General features: G+C 54.1%; 6 protein-coding genes across 6 annotated transcripts; 2 read left to right on the top strand and 4 right to left on the bottom strand.

The window, feature by feature from the left end:
* Positions 1-320: 320 nt before the first annotated feature.
* Positions 321-9320, bottom strand: RLR1 (THO2 plays a role in transcriptional elongation; the record flags this gene model as incomplete). The annotated part of the gene is made up of 2 exons (XM_062875589.1): positions 321-4670; positions 4725-9320. The coding sequence occupies 2 exons, from the start codon at positions 9318-9320 to the stop codon at positions 1734-1736; spliced, it is 7533 nt and encodes a 2510-aa protein (XP_062736169.1). The 3' UTR covers positions 321-1733.
* Positions 9321-10056: 736 nt separating this feature from the next.
* Positions 10057-12395, top strand: QC761_0026790 (uncharacterized protein). Its single transcript, XM_062872181.1, has 2 exons — positions 10057-10576; positions 10651-12395. Exons 1-2 carry the CDS (start codon positions 10534-10536, stop codon positions 12111-12113), a joined length of 1506 nt encoding a protein of 501 aa, XP_062736167.1. The 5' UTR covers positions 10057-10533; the 3' UTR covers positions 12114-12395.
* On the bottom strand, positions 11597-12210 carry QC761_0026800 (uncharacterized protein; the record flags this gene model as incomplete). Its single annotated transcript, XM_062872182.1, has 3 exons — positions 11597-11617; positions 11658-11889; positions 12179-12210. The coding sequence occupies 3 exons, from the start codon at positions 12208-12210 to the stop codon at positions 11597-11599; spliced, it is 285 nt and encodes a 94-aa protein (XP_062736168.1).
* A 631-nt stretch (positions 12396-13026) lies between the features above and the next one.
* On the bottom strand, positions 13027-14028 carry QC761_123260 (uncharacterized protein; the record flags this gene model as incomplete). The annotated part of the gene is made up of 1 exon (XM_062875588.1): positions 13027-14028. The coding sequence occupies one exon, from the start codon at positions 14026-14028 to the stop codon at positions 13027-13029; it is 1002 nt and encodes a 333-aa protein (XP_062736166.1).
* Positions 14029-14866: 838 nt separating this feature from the next.
* Positions 14867-16165, bottom strand: SPO7 (Nem1-Spo7 phosphatase regulatory subunit; the record flags this gene model as incomplete). Its single annotated transcript, XM_062875587.1, has 1 exon — positions 14867-16165. One exon carries the CDS (start codon positions 16163-16165, stop codon positions 14867-14869), a length of 1299 nt encoding a protein of 432 aa, XP_062736165.1.
* Positions 16166-16556: 391 nt separating this feature from the next.
* On the top strand, positions 16557-19252 carry QC761_123240 (uncharacterized protein). The gene is made up of 2 exons (XM_062875586.1): positions 16557-17419; positions 17485-19252. The coding sequence occupies exons 1-2, from the start codon at positions 17087-17089 to the stop codon at positions 18829-18831; spliced, it is 1680 nt and encodes a 559-aa protein (XP_062736164.1). The 5' UTR covers positions 16557-17086; the 3' UTR covers positions 18832-19252.
* The last annotated feature ends 154 nt before the right edge of the window (positions 19253-19406 follow it).

Below are 19406 nucleotides of genomic sequence, written 5' to 3'. Positions count from 1 at the left end.
GCGCACACACCGGGGAAATAGGATTTGCTGGACATGTTGGAGAGAGAAGAATGGTTGGCGTTATTGCGGGAGGGAAAGCGTGGGGAAGGCAAGGTGCGCAGTCCGATGCTTGGAGGCTTGGAGGCTTGGGTGAGGTCGAGAGCTGAGGGCAAGGATGAGGAATTATCGTGAGAAGGCTGTGGCCTGACGTAAGCTGTCAAGAGCCGCATCAAGTGTTGGTTAAGAAGGAAAGTGCAAAAACAGAGTAAGGGGTAGGGAGTTCCTACCTTGGGGCAAATTGAAAGGAGCGTGCCTTCTGTCAGACACGTGCAATACCTCTCTGGGGAAGAAGGAGGAGTCAAGATGGGCAGGGGTGACGTGGTTGGGAAAGAACGATGAGATGGACAAATACTGACAGATTGATAAGGAGTGATGGTATAAGGAAAGGTACTCTAGAGTGGAAGGAGCGATGTTCACTGAGAGACGGCAATGCCAGCAACGGCATCGCCAGTTCTGAGATTATCAGACATGCCAGAGTCTGCTGTAATACCAAATAAAAGCCAACAATTCCAGCCGTCCCAGAGCGGCTTCTAAAGCTTTGTACACTGTCTCTGTTTTGCTTTCCCTTTGACACAATGCCACTTTTGCACATTAGCACATTAGCACATTAACATAACATCACATCACCCCTTTACCACATTAACACACTACCATATTACCACAATAACACATTACCTCACTCCATCTTCCGACTTCATCAATCACCAAGACTTCAAGAGCCACTCGAGATCTGTCATCAAGCTCAGATCTCCCACCTCCCTCGCCTGCCGCAATAACCAGCAAGCCTGGTCATTCCGCTGACACGATTCTAGACACCTTTGATACTCCTCACAAATACAAGTGATCTACTCGTAAACTCCTCTTTTATTCCCCAGACGCTACCTGATCAAGCAAGAGCTCCCCTTACCATATCCCTGCTGAAACAAAACACGCTATATCCCTCAACCTTGACCTGTCCTCCCAACTTAAATTTTCCACAAACACTTCCCATCATATCAAGATTTTTAAACGCCTATACCCCTTTTTCATATGTTGGGGATAGCATATCTACCGAATATTCGTGTCTACCAATGCATAGCGCTCTAGCAAACAAATACAAATATATAAACAAGAATAGTGATGGCAACTCCGTCACCGGGTATCTCAAAATCGTAAAGTAGTAGAGAAGACGCAGTCGTAACTTTTGCTGTATCGCACCGCACACGTAGGTTCGTAGGTTTCGGGGAGGGGGGTGGGGGGGTTGGCACAAGGGTTTTGGTTTTGGTTTGATGTTGGTACAATTATAATTTCTCCCCTGCCTTTCCTCTCTCGCTTTCGCAATCTCGTCTGACTTTTTCTGGTCGTTGGGAGAAAAGGTAGGTAGGTAGTAGGTAGGTAATAAAACATTCAATGAAACAATTTCGCTGTCGAAGAAGGTCGAGTCCGTCCGGTATAAAAGAAAACAACCACTCTTTCCTTCCTTCCAAATCACAAAAAATGGTATGGAGTAGACGTCGACTGACCAGATGAAAATATGACGTGATGACCAATGACCATTCATGATCCCGTCCCAACACAAAAATCCTCACTTTTGCTTCCTTGGTCAAATCTTCTTCTTCCCCCTTCACAAATTCCTCCATAACCAACCCCGTTAAATCTCTTTGGCCACCTCACTGAATCCTCCTATCGTTCGGACCTTGACCATACCTGTGTTGCTAACTCCGACGTGGCCGCTTGTCCTGATGATTCCCAGAGTCCAACCCTTCGCTCCTCCGCTTCCTATCATTCCCCCCATTCCGTCCATCACCATGCTGGTCGCTGGGCTGCCTGGGAGGCCCTCTTGAGTCCCTGGGCTGCGGCATGCCTCCGCGTGGAGGGCCTGTCCGACCGGAGCCGTAGTCCTGACCACCACCACCATGCCCATCATTCCTTCCAGGCTGTACCGCATCGCTCCGTGGACCAGCATTGCCATCACTGCGATTGCTGCCACGATGAGTAGGCTCGCGCGGTCCAGCTGGCGGCATGTCCCTTCCCCCACCACCCGGAAGAGATTCACGGCCGGAGCGGCGGGGAGCATTCGGATCCCTGTCATCACGGCCAGCACTCGGGACGCCGGATGAAGAAACGCCTGATCGCCTGTGGTTGTAGTCCCGTGGCTCCTTGGCGTCGCGGTCACGGTCGGAATTGCGCTCTCGACTGCTAGTCCTAGATGGCCGGTTGCTGCGATCACTCCTATGTTCCCGGCGACTCCTGTCGTGCTCGTTACGGCTTGATCCATAGTCGTCTCCATTCGACCGGCTGTCTCCTACCACCTGAATAGGAACAGGTGCAGCTGGAGCACGGTCGACATTCACATCACGGCGTCCAGAATCCCGCGGGAATGGCTCGGGGCGTTCCTGAACAGGAGTCGTGACAGGAGAAGAACCAGCGAGAATCTGCGCGTCTGAACCCGCCAAGTTAGGACGAGAGCGACTCATCCGCAGTCCAGGACCGCGGTTGTTCTCCATAGACGTCTTGTCAATCATGTTTTGGATGTTCCTAAGCTGTCTCCCACCGGACCTCATGCGGTCGTTAGACGCTGCTGGGCCGGTAGGCGTGGCAAAGTCCGTGTTCAGGGGTGGAGGTGCCTGCCTTGACCCCGTGTTCGGTGCCGACATGGATGGCCGATCAGGTGTGTTGATCGGTGGCCTTGAGTGAGATGCGGTGCCGGAAGGAGTACCCGAGATCTGGTTCAGACGATCTGGGTGGATACCAGACGGGCCAGTGGGTGGTCCAGGAGGCGGGGAGGGTGCGCTGGGCGCTTGCTGATTGTTGATATGCCGCATTCTATCTGGATGAACACCTGCCGCAGGCGCTGTAGGAACAGTGGGCGAGTTGGTTTTCTCAAACTGGTTACCGCGCTGTTGCTGCCGCTGCCGGCCTGCCGCGGGCCCAGTAGGCACTTGACGCTCAGGCGACGCGGGGCGAACTGACTCTGGCACAGAAGGCCTAGTATCGGGACGCATAGACACCCCGTTGGCAGGACCCATTCTGTTTGTGTTTCTACCACCTCTACCTCTGGGTCCGGACGGGGGAGCTCCGGTAGGCATGTCAACCACCGACTGGATGGGTTGGAGCCGGCCGTAGTTGGGATCCTGCTGGTTCAATCTACCATGGTCCGGATCCGAGCGCGGCGGGCCACCAAATGAAGCATCCCTAGACCCCGCCGTTCTGTCATCGCGCTCAGCATTGCGGTCCGAGCGGGGCTGTGATGGCGCATTGTCGATATTCCGATCCTGGCGAGGCTGGGACGGGACATTTTCAATGTTGCGATCCTGGCGTCCATGAGGCTGAGTGTGATCTGTGTTGCGATCCGGACGGGAGTGTGAGGAGCCATGATCTTGAGTGCGATCCTGACGGGGATGCGATGGTAAGCTGTCTGGACGACCTTCCCGGCTCGTATTATGATGATCCGAGTGACGGTGACGCCCATGTCGCTCATCCCGCGAGTTGTCCGGCTGTGCTGCATTCGCCGCGGAGTGATCTGTTCGTCTCGGCGATTCAGTCCGACCAGGCCGATCGCGGAGCTGATCTCTATGACCCGAACGAGGAGGCGCATCTCTGCTGTCGTTGATGAGCGCGGCTCTAGCTGGATTGATGATGTCGGGCCGATCGGCATCCGCAATAGCACGAGCACGATCTGGATGAGTGGGCGGATCTTGGGACGCATTCGATGCCGAACTGGTCTGAGGAGATTGTCCCACCGGTGGTTCTCTAGGTCCTCTTGGATCATGTCGACCGGAAGCATGTGGCGCCCGGTCACGAGGACCACGGGCGTCTCTGTCAGCGGGCGCACCGTGCTCATTCCATCGAGGGGGCAGTTCACTGCGGGTTGACCAGTCCCTCTCTGAAGCGCGAGCAGGGTCCCGCGGACCAGCATCAGTGGCTCGTCGATCAGATGAAAAGTCGCGAGGCCGCTCTGAGCGTGGAACTTCTGGAGCGCGGAAATCTCTAGCCTCACGAGGACCATGGGGATCGCGAGGATCACGGGCATCACGTGCGTGCGATGGGTGAGAAGGAAGGGGTGGGTGTGCTGGATGGGCGTCCCGTGAATCCCTGGCTTCTCTCAGCTCCCGAGAATCACGAGAGTCGCGACTGTCCCTGCTGAAATCACGGGCGTCGCGAGCTGGAGGCTCACGCCTATCGTGACGCGTCGCTCCAAACCTATCGTTGGCGCCTCTTGAGAAAGCAGGCTCGGGCCTAGCCGGAAGATCTGGTTTGTTTGGTAGGCCATGACCAACTGGTGGGAGGGTTGAGAACTTGGGTGGTTCCGGCCGCTCCGGACGCTCATGTCGCTCATGCCGTTCAGGGCGGCCACCAGAAGATGCTGGCCCGGTTGGGTTCGATCGAGAACTGTTCGGCTTTCCAGATGGGCCGTTGGCTGGGCCCACCCTCTGACCAGGTCCATTAGACTCTCGCAGAGGTTCCCGCGGGGGCGGGGGTTTCGGCAGGATGTGCTTTTCATCCCTTGCCCTTGAATCACTCTTCTTCTTGCCTGCTCCGTCCTTGGTAACTTCGCCGTCTTCAACTTCAGCTTGGTGCGCGCGAGAGCCGGCTGGCTTGAATTCTGTTGCGGAGCCACGGAGCCCAGGCGTTGGTGTCGAATCGCCCTTCTGTGTGCATATGGTTAGTGTTGGTCTTGTAATGACGGAGCTGTGGCCACTTACAGCGCCTGGCCTGAATGCCTGAACAAGGATCCATTTCGACTTTCTCTTCTGTAGTTCGGAGTAGGCAGTCTGCGCGGTGACAGAAAGATCGACACGGTGGCCCATTTCGGATTCGGATGCATTCTTGGAAGCAGCTTCACGTTCAGTGATGGTCTTGAGCTGCTCAAGAAATTTGTCGGCCATGAAGTTGATGGCGGGGAAGTAATCAATGACGGACTTGAGAACGGTGATGGCATTTCGAATATGCATCCATTCCATGCCATTCAGGCAAGATCTCAAGGCGGTGTTCAGTTCCTTGTGCCATTTGAACAGCAGATCTTTGAATGCATCATGCTCGACAAACTCGGTTGGCTTTCCATCCGCGTCGAAAGCGGTTGCAAAACCAAGGTACTGGCGAGTTTTGCTAACCTCCTTCAGGCCCAGGGCCTCCTTTTCGTAAGCATTCTTATCACCATGCCACTTGGACAAGTCGCCAAGGATGAGCTTCAAGAACCGGCCAACATGTTCAGCTTCGCGGACGGTGCAGGTGAAGATGATGGCCCGGAGACGGTTGTGGTTGAAGAGTCGATCGTAGAGTGACATGAGCTTGAAGTTTGAAGTAGAGAACTCGTGCAAAAACTTGACCAGTCTGAAGCAGAATTCGGCATCCAACGGTGAGAGGTGCAAACGGGGTAAGATGCACTCCTCGAGAAGCGCGTCCGATGCTGCATCAGCCTTGGTGATGGGTGCTGGAAACCAGCTGTCGACTTGTCTGCCGAGGTGGACTCTAGCTTTGGAGAAACGGGTGAGGCCTTCGTTCATCTCCTTCAAGAGAAGCTTTTGGCGATCCAAGATCTCGTTCCGTTTCTGGGTCTTCTTGTTCATCCCGTGCCGAGTCATGTCCGTTCTGTCCCTCATGACTTCTTCTGCCTGCTTGATGAGTCTGCTATTCTCCACTTGGTAACTTTCCTGGGGGAAGAGTAGGTTGCCTAGGTGGAGTGACCAGAAGAAGACGTAGAACGATGGGCTGATGTATCGCCAATCTTGTTGTGGGAGCACACTGGGTATCTCTTCGATGAGTGGCGCGAGGGCCTCAGCTAAAGACTCTGGCACACGGTTCTCGGGGGGTTTGGGCGAGCCATTCTCAGCGCCATCTGAGCCAGAGGCCCCGTTCTCATCAGCCGCATCCATTGCAACATCACCATCCCCGTCCGCAGCGACCTTGGCGAGCTCGGTTGAGTTGGCGGTGCCCTTCACTTCCCAGCGAATGCTGGACCGTCGAATCAAAAAGGCAAGGTTGGCCTCCAAGCCAAAGTCCCGCATGAGCTGGAGGATGTCAGGAACGAGATTGTTGAAGGTGACGGCATCTAGGTTGCTCTTCAGTAGATCGAGATACTGGAGGAGAATCTGATGGGTGTCGTCAACGACTGTGGCCAAGTATTTGATACGTGCACCGCCTTCCTCAGCATAGATGGCGTTCTGCCGGTACTGAGCGATGTTGATGAGAAGTTGGCCTGCTAACTTGGAGCTCGTCAACGCCCTCATGAGACGCTCAGCGCTGCGAGTAGACGCCGCCCGCTTGTCGCCGAGATTGATCAGAGTCTCACGCCGAAGTAACTCGCCACCCGTCATAGCGTGCAACTGGGCATCTGTGAAGTCAAGGTCGGACACGACACCGCCCATTGACACAACCAGCTCCTTCAAAATGACGAGATCAGTCGAGTTTCCTTGGAGGAGTTGGTTGTGAACATATCGAAGGATTGGGGACGAGTCAACATTGGCATAGCGCTGAAAGACTCTGCCGGAAAACTTGGACAGCGCTTGTAACCATCTGCTCGTGAGCAGAACTGAGTCCTCCTGAGTACGACTTCTCTGTTGGCCACCGAGAGAGCTCAGAACCGACCAGACCAAGACGTCATATCCAAGATCCGTAAAGTACTTGGTGCATTCGACAAAAGCCTCGATGAAGTTGCTGTAGGATTCGATTTGGGAGAGTGAGACTTTGCAGACGATTCCTGGGGATGGATAAGCAATCTTGGCCAGGCTCTTGGCCATTTCCGGAATGTTGGTGAGCGACAACCGCTTGAGAATGCTGAGTGTCTCCAATCTGGTCTTTGCAAAAGCCTTTCGAATGGGTTCTAGTCGAGAAATAGACCCTTGGTACCACTCGGCATAGATGTTGTACCGAATGCTGATGGGATATTGCTTGAGAAGGTTCCACACACTGTCAGCCACCGAAGTGTTGGTTTCCCCCAGGCTCAGCGCTGGCACCAAGAGACGTTTGAGAATATCAAGCCACCGGCTGACATTTTCTGGCGATTGATCATCTGCAAGACTCTTAGTGCCGATGCTGCTAAGTTTGGCCATCAGATCAGCATCCAGGCCGATGTTGACGCCCACCACATTCATCAGGGTATCGAAGAGGGTAAACAGGTCGTCGACTGTCTGACAAACAGGGACGTTATCAGCCCACTCGTCCCAATAGAACCGGTAGTTGGAGCCGTCGTGATCATTCTTGTCGACGTGAGGCCATTTCAAGGGACGCTTAGGAGGTGCCGTGCTGACCCTGATACTGCCTTTGGTCACACCACTCTGATCCATGTCAGGCATTGCTTTGGGGGGGCAGTCGGTTGACGCCGCTGCCGTCGGGCGGCTTTGGTTGTAGACAACATCGATAGAGTGTCTAAGGATTCGGTGAAGCAAGGTCACGGTTTCCGGATCGGCCTCAAGAACCCAGTCGTGTCGTCCAATCATAAAAAGCGCCTCTGGAAGAGCACCGATGATAAGAAGACAATGGAGAAGATGAAGCTTTTGGTCCTGAGGCTTGGGGAGCTTCGGCTTGTCTTCCGTAGAGTCCGCACCCTTCATTTCCGTATCGGCCTTGTTTGAAGCGGCATCGCGGCGGGAAGAGTTGATGGGCTGGCCGGAGGGGCCCTCATCCGGTAGAGCACCAGCCATCATCAGAGCATTCTTGGCGGCGCCAGGGCGATTAGCCCTTTCTTTCTCCTCCAGCTCCTTCATTTTTTCGGCTCTAGTTTCCTCCATCTCCTCGTCGCGGGGCCATATAAAGTTCCAGATATCTGTCAAGGATATGAAACCCACTTTGATCAAGAGTGCTGTGAGGTACAATAGGTTGGCGGGAAGGGTATCTTCCGGGTCTCTGGCATCCGACGTGTAAAAGCGCAACTTGAAGCCAAGCATCTGAGCGGCGTCGCGGTTACCGCAAGGCGGAAGTGTTCTGGTGATCCTAATCCACTCCTGCTCAATCTCGGATTCTGCGTTCTTTGCAGCAGTGCCGTTCGCCAGTCGTTCTTCGTCGGCAGCAGTAAGCTGTCTACCACCCAGTTCAAAGAAGGCGTCGAGTTTGACTTGGCGGGCCCTCTCCCAGAAGGCGATATCTCGTTGCAAACGCTGGGCCGCCGCCATCGCATCCTCCTCCTCACTGTTAAATGGACTCTCGTGATCTGGGTGGGCCCATAATGGAAGCCCGCCAACGTAGGTATCAGTTGGCAATGTGAGTTGGCTTCGCGGCCACCAAGAGCTGAAGCGAAGAAACTTGATGAAGAAACGGAACTGCTTGACGAGAATGGCGGCAAACACATCCAATGTAATGTCAAGAACTCGGCCGGGATTCAGATCGAAGGTCCCAATAAGGCCCATAACCTTGTTAAAAGTATCCTGTACAACCTCCGAAGAGGCCGGCTCGTTGGAACACGTGGTGAAGATTTCCGTCACTAGCTTGGAGAAGCCCTCGGTTTCCTCACGCAACAGGTTGTAACTTGCCTGGCGGTAGAGCAAATTGGTGGAGGTGCGAATACTCATTCTAAAAAAGGTGTCGCGAACCAGCTCGAGAGGCGCCAGAACTGAAGGGTCAAGATCGACGCGCATAAGGGACAGAGAGACCCCGCTAGCCATCATGAAATCCTGAAACTGCTGTCGTACGGAGTCCGTCTGGGTGTCGGAATAACTGCCAACTGTGTCCAAGAACAAAGTATGCGGGTCGAAAGCCCCAGCTTCGCGCTCCTCCTCCGACGGCTCAGGCCCCAGGATTTCCCTCACGACACCGCCAGCGTCGACGCCGCGTAGCCTGCCGGTGTTGACTGACCAGACAAGCTCCTGGAAGATGGAAGCGACCTCGGTAAGATCCTCGTCCTCGCGAGATTGGACACCATGCTCGATGATCTGTTGGCGGGCGCCCTTGCTCCATCTGCTAATGCAGTCGTCGGTGACGATGGTATAATCCTCATCAACCAGAATGGGAGATGGGGGTGCTGACTGGGGTGCTGGTGTTGGGGTGACGGTTGTCGTCAAAGGAGGCAGAGGGGTTTGCGAAGAGGCACTCGATGGTCGAGCCATGGTTGGAGATATTGAAGCCGGAGCGCTTGATGATGGAGGAGGCGCAATATGAGATTGAGAGGAGTCGCGACGATTATCTCTCCGGAGGTTTCTGTTCCCACCACCGCCGCCACCTGCTCCTGCCCGATTGTTGCGGTTGCTCCCATCAAAGCTTCGGTCGTGCTGCCCTAGTGAGGTATCCTGAGGACGATGCGGGGAAGGTCTAGATGACCCCGAGTCTGGTGGGACCCGATCTTTTCTCTTCCTCTGCGGGCCCATCATTAATCGTGATATCGAAGGTATCGTATTTGGGTCATTTATTGGTGATGCGGACTGCAATCCGCAGGCGCTGTCGCGCTAGCTCAACGATGCAAAAGTTATACCTATCAACACCTTAATGTGTATTAGAATTCCGAGATGACAGGCAAGATCGTTTCGCGGTACTCATATCGCAGACGGGGTAGATGTGGTTGAGCTCTTCGACCCCAAGACAACAGAAAAGTGTCCTAGGCAGGCAAAAGTGGTACAATCAGCAATTCACGTACCGAATGGACCGAGACGAAGTATCGTTTGCAATGCTTTCTGAAATTCCTTTCATTCGGCCTCACCGCGTAGAGGGAGGAAATTGGGCCGATGTATCGATTGCTGCTCGTCGGCGTCGCTGGTTCGAGTTGGATGTTGGTGAAGGATAGAAGTTGGTGATTCGCGTGAGAATCGCCAAACTGCAAGCTCGTGGTCGTGGTCGCTGCGTTCTGCTGCAACAAAAGCTTGGCAGATCAAAAACGGCAGCCTTGTTGGGTGAGGCTGCCAAGATAACAAGGTGGGGCTGATAGGTCGAATTGGAGGTTAGTATCTTTTGTGGTTGAGTACCTGGCTTTGGGTGACAGTCATGCGGTATTTGCGAGTACTGTCTACCTGGTCGCAGTCCAACAGCCAAAAGTCGGGGCATCTGGGATCAGTGGGCTTCTGCCCCACTCTAAACCACCAAGAAAAGGCCGATTGCCGGCGATGTTCTGCCCAGAACCTTGCCCGTTCTGGCCCTTCCAGCGCTTTGGGTAGCAGAACAGAGTGCCCTGGATGGGTGAATGGAGAATGGAGAGAACACCCTCTCGATCAATCCCGCGTGTGCCCGTGCCAGAGATGGGTGCTAGCGATGGCGCAATCCACGCTTGCGGCTCCTGCTGTGCAAGCACGTTCCCATCCATCCACCCACGCGGATAACTTGATGACCGATGACTGTTCCTGACCGTGGGTAGGGGGCCATGCATTGGAAGCCTCCTGCATGCACTTATATTATGAAGAGCCTTTTTTTTTTCTTTCTTTTCTGTTATGATTCCAGAATTTCCATGACTCCTTCATTGATCTTTTCCCGCCCTTCTGGAACAACCCCTCTGTTCCAACTCTAGCCCCATTTGTGTTTCTGGTTTGACACATTCGCTCTTGTCACTTACAGCCAGTCTTTTCCATCTTTTCCACAGCACATACCTTACCCATCATGCCGTCACACATCAGCATTGAGGGCGAGAAGCCAGTATATGGTGAGTCAGGTCAACCTCTGGCTCCTTTTTTTGACCTCCCATAAAATCAAGACCGGTGACTGAATACTTCCAAGAAAGAATCACATCTCAGCCTGAGAATCCGTTCGCTACCCTCATCCCGGACCAGCAAATCGCCATTATTCCATCCTTCACCCTCGAGTCTGGAGTGACTCTGCGCAATGTACCTGTTGCCTACACCACGAGAGGCACTCTCAACCCGGAGGGCGACAATGCCATGGTCATCTGCCACGCTCTCACTGGCAGCGCCGATGTGAGCGACTGGTGGGGCCCTCTGCTGGGCCGGGCAGGGAGAGCCTTCGACGTAACTCGCTTCTTCATCGTATGCATGAACAGCCTGGGGAGCCCATACGGAACCGCCAGTCCCGTCACCGCCAAAGACGGAGATGCCTCCAAGGGCAACTACGGACCAGAATTTCCCCTCACCACCATCAGGGATGATGTCAGGCTTCACAAGCTACTCCTAGATGAATTGGGCGTCAAGCAGGTGGCAGCCGTGATCGGCGGCTCCCTCGGTGGCATGTTTGTGTTGGAATGGGCCTACCTAGGCAAGGAGTATGTGCGGTGCGTCGTCCCCATCGCCACCTCAAGCCGACACAGTGCCTGGGGCATCAGCTGGGGGGAAGCCCAACGGCAGTCCATCTACGCCGACCCCAAGTATGAAGATGGGTATTATTCCTATGAGGACCCACCCGTCACCGGTCTCGGAGCCGCGCGCATGGCCGCCTTGCTGACGTACCGGAGCCGAAACTCGTTCGAGGCACGATTCGGCCGCAACACCCCGGATCCCTCCAAGCGGCAGGCCATCCGCGAGAGGCCGGACCCCACCACCCCGTCCGAAGCCCATTTCCACATACACAATGACGGGCACAAGTGGAAGCGATCCCCGCCCCGGACCAACAGCCAGAGCGAAAATATCCCGCTTTCGCCTTCTTCCAACAATGGGAAAAGCAGGGCAGACAAGGCTGCAGATGCGGAAGAGGCAGCCCCTGACCCTCAGTTTCACGGCCCAGCCAAGGAGAGCTTGACAGGAGGAGAGGTTATGCCCGCGCAATCCACTTACTTTTCCGCGCAGTCGTACCTCCGCTACCAGGGACAGAAGTTCGTCAAGCGCTTCGACAGCAACTGTTACATCGCCATGACCCGCAAGCTGGACACCCACGACGTGAGCCGCGACCGCGCCCCGACCGTTGCCGAGGCGCTGGCTTTGATTCAGCAACCTACTCTTGTTTTGGGTATCGAGAGCGACGGGTTGTTTACTTTTGCGGAGCAGGAAGAGCTGGCGGCACATATTCCTGATGCGAGATTGGAGAGGATAGACAGCCCGGAGGGGCACGATGCTTTCCTGTTGCAGTTTGAGCAGGTGAATCGGTATATTCTTGGCTTTTTGAAGGAGGTGCTCCCAGATATTATGGAGAAGGATGTGGGTGATCAGGGAGTGGAGGAGGAAGGGGTTGGAGTTGTGACCAAGAGCAGCACGTTTGGGGAGGCAGAGGTGGGGGATATCACTGCTTGGTAGGAGGATAGATGGGGGAAGGCAGTTTGAACTTTTCAACAAGGCAATACAGCATTGGATTTGCGTACTTTGGCATGTCTATCTTGACCTGTGCTGCCATTCTTTCCACTTGATGTGAGGTTTGAGATTCACTGCTGCCAGAACCCTAGTACCTTATACCACAGGCAGATGGACATTTTCGCAACAACAACAACGGTTTTGCTAAACTTTTGTCGATTCGAAGCTGTGCTATATCGTGGGTGGGATGATGCAGCATGCAGGTGAACAGACACTTAAAACGTGGGGTAAATATAGATGGGGTGACCTTCGCCTCTTCCCCGCGTAAAACGTGCTGCATAAGAAGCTGAGCAACATGTGATATTTCGGAGGTGTGTCTGGTGTGTGGGATCTTAATCCCTTGACCTGAGCATCTCATTTCAGCTCTCAGGAGAATGATGAAGAAGGGCTGGCGACATCGGAGGGCAATGGTATGACGTAGGGTTGTCTTGAAATCAGCCTTGTCATCAATTTTATTTAGGGCTGTACTTTACCAGAAGGATTGTCCTCAACAGAGGGCATGCCTTACCAAGGTAGTTGATTTTCACAGTTGGCATTGACAGGTTCAGCATCAAGTTATGCGTCAATTACTATCTCGCCATTAGCTAACCAATCTGCGGCAACACACTTCTGCTGTGCATGTGCGCAAAGAGAAAGGGGGGTATATAACTGAACTGAACTCAACCGAACCGCGTGACCTATCCTTCCGTTTCCTCACATGTCCCAGGAATCTGTCAACTCCTTCAAAGCGATGCTCCGTAACCAAAATTAATTACACACGTTTCTCTCCTCTCTCGCGGCCGCTGGCGTAAAAACACTGCATTCTCCCTGTGTGCCACAACTCCACCCTGTCTTTGGAATAGGACCTATGTGAAGGCTCCTACACCTCCCGTGACACAAACGGTGCAAAATCCCTCCTCTGCCCGGCCTCATCCCCACCTTTGAATCTTTCCAAATCGTCACTATAATCTCCATCAACCTCCATGAACACATCCTCTGTTGATCCCTGCCCCTGCTGTGGCTGAACGGAGGATGTCGCCCTGGACAACCTCCTCTTGATCATGCTCCTGACATTTTCCTGCCCCTGGCTACCATCCTGTGGCTGACCCTGACTCCTCGTCACATCCCTTTTCGCCTGTAGGATATCCTGATACGTCTGCAGTACCGTCTTGTCATCGTCTGTAAGTGACACGCAAAACCGCTGCAGCACGACAAAGTGAACCGCCTGGACAAGATCAAGTCCAAACATACTCATCAGGTATGCCGTCACAAAAACGGCAGAGCGGTCGTTTCCAGTCTCACACACCACCAAGACCTTGCCTTTCCTTTGACCGGTGGGATCAGAGCGCGCGGCAGCGATGAGGTGAGCATTAATTTTTTGGGCAGCTTGCCCGAATAGTCCGATCATGCTCTGCATGTGAGGAACGTCAACACTGTCAGCCGCTATCCCTACTTCTTCAGCGGCGCGCTGGATGCTTCGAAGAATCCCCTTGTACCGAGCGTCCGCGACGCCAAAAATGAGCGTTATCCCCTTCTCTCGAAGAAAGTCATGATCTTTGACGCTGCTGGCGGGACCGAGGTAAAGAAAATCGAGGATGGGCTGAGCCAGCCGGCGGTGGGCGTACTGCCAATGGAGAGACGGATCGATAGCTCGCTCGGTGTCGAGGTGACTAAACAGCTCCCGGAGCTCCTCCTCTGTGTAATCACCTGCACCAGAGGAATTGTTTAAATGCGAGAAAGGGTCGATGGACAGAGTTGGGTTGCTGGACCGTCCTAGGAGAGCGGGAATATGAATATATGGGAGTTCAGGGGCGCGACGCATGGTTTGTGCCGAGCGGACCACTCCTTCGGCGATGGGCGATTTTTCCCGTTCCATGTCCATTTCAATAGGTTGTTATGTGTTGATTCCTTACGAGATCGCAATGAGAGGTCTCAAATCAGATAATGCGAATTTAAAGCAGAAGTTTGACTGAAGGGGTTTTAATCTTGGGGTTCTGGAAGTGAAATCTTGACTAGGCACTCCGCTGGCCGACTTTAATAAGAGCTCACCAAGGCTGCTGGTGTGTCTTTTGGCAGGGAGCTGCCAGGCTATAGGATATGATGGTGTCGCGCCACGTAGGTATATAGTGAGCAAAAAAACAAAAAATCTCCTGATAGAGGATTAACTGAAGTCGACGGTGCGAATTGGTGAGATGAACGTCCGCTATGCCTGTGGCTCTCGACTCAAGTGAGATGCAGACCTAACCTGCCGCAAGGGAACAGTTGAGTGGCAGGCAGCAGTGTGGGGCGGCGGCATGTCACCTGCAGCTTAGCCAGTCCAGAGTTTACCACAAGGGCGCAGTAAAAGAAAGTTGGGAGCTTTGATGCACTGTCTTACATAAAAGGATAACGTCTCCAACTCGATATAGAGAGAACCACCTAAAAGAATGCCCATTTTCATTAAATCCACCCAGGATGTGTTGTTCAGTGGAGGAGTCAAGAGTCATACCCAAATCTTATGGAGGAGTTGAATTAGAGCTTTTCAGCTGGTACCTTGCATCGTACTTCGTTGGACAACCAAAAACATCGACAACATGGGCACCGCCTCAAGGCATTGCATTCAGGGTAGTAACGGAAGCATGCTCGCTCAACCAAGCAGGTCTATCTGTGTGCAATGCAGCCAGGCGCTAGAAGCAGCATTTCAAACCCAAAACTCTTCTCAGAAACTTGATCGACATGATCTATACTCTTTTCGTCGGCGTCGACTCTTTGGCCAAGGGCGACGTTATTTCGGGCGTCACCGACCTCGATTCCACACGAGGTCGTGTTTTGCTGGCCGAGCCTAGCTTCTTTCGCTTCTTTTCAGACGCCGTAGAAGATGTGCTTGCCTTTCGTACGACACCGAGATATTGGTCGTCAACCTCGAGCGTCGGTGTCGTGCTTCGCGATCCTGGTGTTCCTAGGTTCATGCTTCCTCTTCTCATGGTGCCACTCCCGCTCCTCGTCCGCTTGTGTTCACCCAATACTGCCGCATGGCGAGGGTGGTGTGGATGATGGGCTACCTTCTCGGGATGGTGCTGCGACGGTTTGTCCACCACCTTGCGCCAGGGAAGCCACCAAAGCCAACCCCCGTGTTCCCTTCGCAGCCTGAGGTCCCTCTCCTTGAGCTTCACCCTCAACAAAGCACGCCTTTCGTTCTCCCTTTCCCAGTACTCCGCCCTGTACAACTCCCAGTTCTCCCGGAAGCTGGGCGAGAACGGCTTCGCCAGCAACAGAAGCTTGACATAATCCCCACCCGGCGCCAGGTCCTCTTCATGCCCCCCCTTTTCCTCATCCCAATTTGTGACATGTACACTCGGATGCGAGTCCTTGCTCAAATTCAACTCCCTATCCACCTCCCTCAACACGGTCGGGTCCACAAACCGGTAAGAACTCCCATTGTTCGAAAACACACCATACGTCAAAAACCAGCCGATTGTGCTCAGCGCCTCCTTCCACCACGGCCTTTTCATAACCACCAACTTACAGTTGAACCCCCTCAGCCCCCTGTTGCTGACCGTAAACCACCTTCTCGGCCACCTCACGCCCCTTTCCCAGATCCCAGTCAGCCAGACGAGCAGTCCGGTCATGACGCCACCTAGGAAGCACATCCTTTCTGTTGTTTCCACCATCCAGTATACCGACCCGCCCACGCCCGAGCCGTCTTCTCTTGGTGCCAGAAAGAGTGCGTACCCAAACCCAGCCGTCCATATCGTGAGCAGCGAGAGAAAGAAAGTGTGATGCCGGCGCCGGGCGCGGAGCTCGAGATACTGCACCCGCAAGGAGGCTTCGAGTATCAAAAGGTTGAGGTAGATCATGGATGGGGAGGACGGCGTGTGGGAGAGGGGATCTCCCGTTGGCGACGATGACTTCTCATCTGCGCCTCCTGGGCCCGGTTCGGCAGTAACACCGCTTGTTTTGGAGAGGTCATTGCGGGAGGTGAGGCCGGCCGCCGAGGAGAGGGGGGCGCCTTTGACAATGGAGTCAAGGGTATCGGCCATGGTCTAATTCGTTCCGGCCGCCGGATGGGGGGAAGGGCGGGGAGCGGACCGGAGGGAGTCGGAGTCGGGAATCGAACTCCGGAGGTGAGGATTGTGTGTTCGTTAGGATTTCGGTTCAATCAGTGTTGTTTGCGCGCGGCGGGCGCGTGGCGCTTGTTGGTGGTCGTTGAGAATCTGGAATTTCTCTAGGCTACCTTAGGTAAAGGGGGGGGTAGGCAAGGGGCTGGCTGAGCTTATCCCTATGCGCAGTCAACCAGCCAGCGGTCAGCTGTTGATAGATAGGTAGAGAGCGCCCACCGCGTCAGAGGGCCGTCGCAGTGCAGATGCAACCAATTCAAATTGCGCAGTTATGCCGGAGTTTGTATATCGCCGAGTCGTCCAATGTCATGGATGCATATCTATCTGACCGCGTTATTTGTCAGGCTGGTGGTGACTGGTTAGGTACAACAGCAAACTTGAGGGTTGTTGGAAAAAGACTGGGGCGGTGTTGAGCTTCTCACCCTCGGTTGGACCCGGAATTCTTCCTTTTGGCTGGCGCTCGCTCTCGATTCTCGATTCTCACAGGGTCTGTCCCCAGGCAGACTCCAGTCTCGGCTTGCAACGTCATCGTTCGGGTACTTTTGGGAGAATGGTTAGCGGCAAAAACAGGGGACCACTCACCCGCATTACCATTGAGCACCCAGCCTGCCACTGCTTGGCCTTCCCCCATGTTCCCATGGTCGGGTAACGGAGCGACGTAAAATCCGATCGCTGGACATTGTTGAGCAAGCGGTCTGGTTGATTGGGGAATTCGCTGTCGGAGGAAGCGGAATTTACACTTCTTCTCTCCCGCACTTGTCTGCACCGGACACGCCATCCCGACACAAATGCAGGAGCATTGTATAAGGGGCGCTGTCCCGACGCGCTCCTCCAACCGTCACCATGCTCAAGTCTACTAACTCTACAAGTCTTTTGCTGCGTATTCCTAAGCTCGCCTCGTCCGTGTTTGCCGGTCCGCCCTCGGAAAAGACTGGAACAGCAAGTCCCTCAAAGGAGTCGAGCAGCCGAATGTCCACCGAATCGGTCTCTGCCTCTACGGATACTTCTTCCTCGATCCCGCCACCTACAACACAGCCTCTCCTTTTCCCTACGCACCGCAAAAAGAACCCGTCGCATCAATATCACCCTCAGCACCACGCTGAAGGTGCACCGAGAAAACACACGCCCAGAATGATGGCATTTCCCCTAGGTTACAAGGAGGCGGCGCACCAATGGGTGTGTATTTCCGCTCCAGCAGCCAACACGGCGCATCAGTGGACAAGTGGCTGACGAGCATGCAGTGGACTAGCCTATCATCGCGACAAGCCGAACAGAATGTACTCTCATTTATTCCTCACGTTCGCGAAGCCACCGGCCTAAGTGTCGGCGCGCGCCTCCTAGATCTCGCCAACACCGATCCTTTCGGCCAGCGAGTCTGGCGATCATCAATGGTGCAGCTGTCGGGGAAGAACCGTGCCCTGAATGAGTTCTCAATCGAAAGGGAGGGCGAAGATGTGGCCAACACCCTTGTCATGCTGCACGGATACGGCGCCGGGCTGGGTTTTTTCTACAAGAACTTTGAACCCCTCACCAGATTACCTGGCTGGAAATTATACGCGCTGGATATGCTAGGGATGGGCAACTCCTCCCGCCCGCCGTTCAAGGTCCACGCCAAAACACAAAAAGAGAAAATCGCCGAGGCCGAGAGTTGGTTCATTGACGCGCTCGAAGAATGGCGCAAGATTCGCAAGCTCGAAAAGTTCACATTGATGGGCCATTCAATGGGCGGCTACCTCGCCGTTTCTTACGCCCTCAAGTACCCCGGCCACCTCAACAAACTGATTTTGGTGTCACCGGTGGGTATCCCGGAGGATCCCTGGGCAGTCAACGCCGACATGCCCGAGCCCGAAACCTCCACCATGGCAGCTGAGTTCACCCAGGACCAGGAAAGCATCGTGCACCAAACCCCCGCTGGCCAAAACGCCGAGTATGTCAACGCGAAAGCCAGCGACAAGAAATCCGTCGCTTCCCAGCCCAACACCTCCACCACGCCCCCCAAGCGACCCCTTCCAGGGTGGCTGGTCTGGCTCTGGGACGCAAACGTCTCCCCGTTTAGCATCGTCCGCTTTGCCGGACCGTTGGGTCCCCGGTTCGTCTCGGGGTGGACAGCCCGCCGGTTCAACCACCTGCCTTCGCCTGAAAAGCAAGCACTGCACGATTACTCTTATGCTCTGTTCCGCCAGCGTGGGTCGGGCGAGTATGCCCTGCCGTATCTCCTCGCCCCGGGGGCGTATGCCAGATCACCAGTCATCAACCGCATTCAGGACGTCGGCCGGCAGGTCATCTCCCCCAAGACTGAAACCACCCCAGAAGTAAAAGAGCACGGTTTCCCGATTGTGTTCATGTACGGAGAAAACGACTGGATGGATGTTGCTGGGGGGTATGCCGCCGAAGAAAAGATTAAAAAGAGAATAGAGAAAGAATTGCTAGAGGAAGGGGGAGCAGAGAAGGAGAATGGGAGTGTAAAGGTTGTTGTGGTGAGGAAGGCGGGGCATCATCTCTATGTGGATAACCCCGAGGAGTTTAATGAGGTTGTGAGGAGGGAGTTGAAGGAGACGATGATGGTGAATCAAAGGAGGAGGAATTAGGGGGTGGGGTGGGTATAAAATAGAGGATGGTGTGCTTATGGAAGATTAAGGGGATGCATGGTAGCGGCGTTTTACTGTTTGAGGAGGGACCAAGAACATGGGATGGGTTGTATTTTGGAAGTATTAGCAGCATAGGGAGGGATAGCGGTCAGGATGGTGCAGACAGACAAGGATGGTTCTATATGAGGATGATGAGGGGAGGTTATGGTAGTAGACAGGCATGAGGTATTTGGCAGGCTGGTCAGGTTGGAATTAGAGTAAAACCAACTGGGTGTTTTGTATGGGCGTCTATGATGAGATGGATATAGTAATTTTGGGGCATCTATATATAAGGTAGTGTTCTCATTGGTTTTGGCAGCCGTAGCCAACAAAATTACAACTACCTACAGTTGGTTATTGGAAAGACATTGCTACTTGCTCAACATGCCACGGTTGGTTACCTGCGCTGATTCTTGGTCAACGTGGAAAGTTGACTGCATTTCGAGGCCCCGTCTTATATTGAACGATCTGCTACAAGTTATACATCCACACATCGCAAGTTCGGGCATCACCGCCGGGAATGATAACAGCAAAGC

The sequence above is a fragment of the Podospora bellae-mahoneyi genome (genome assembly GCF_035222275.1).
Source record: "Podospora bellae-mahoneyi strain CBS 112042 chromosome 1 map unlocalized CBS112042p_1.2, whole genome shotgun sequence".
Classification (NCBI taxonomy): Eukaryota; Fungi; Ascomycota; class Sordariomycetes; order Sordariales; family Podosporaceae; genus Podospora; species Podospora bellae-mahoneyi.
This window is presented reverse-complemented; position numbering and strand designations above follow the sequence as displayed.

Coding starts and splice junctions, on each gene's coding strand:
- QC761_0026790 (XM_062872181.1), top strand. CDS start 10,534: ATGCCGTCACACATCAGCATTGAGGGCGAGAAGCCAGTATATG. Junction 10,577..10,650: donor GGGCGAGAAGCCAGTATATG/GTGAGTCAGGTC, acceptor AATACTTCCAAG/AAAGAATCACATCTCAGCCT.
- QC761_123240 (XM_062875586.1), top strand. CDS start 17,087: ATGCTCAAGTCTACTAACTCTACAAGTCTTTTGCTGCGTATTCCTAAG. Junction 17,420..17,484: donor AGGAGGCGGCGCACCAATGG/GTGTGTATTTCC, acceptor ACGAGCATGCAG/TGGACTAGCCTATCATCGCG.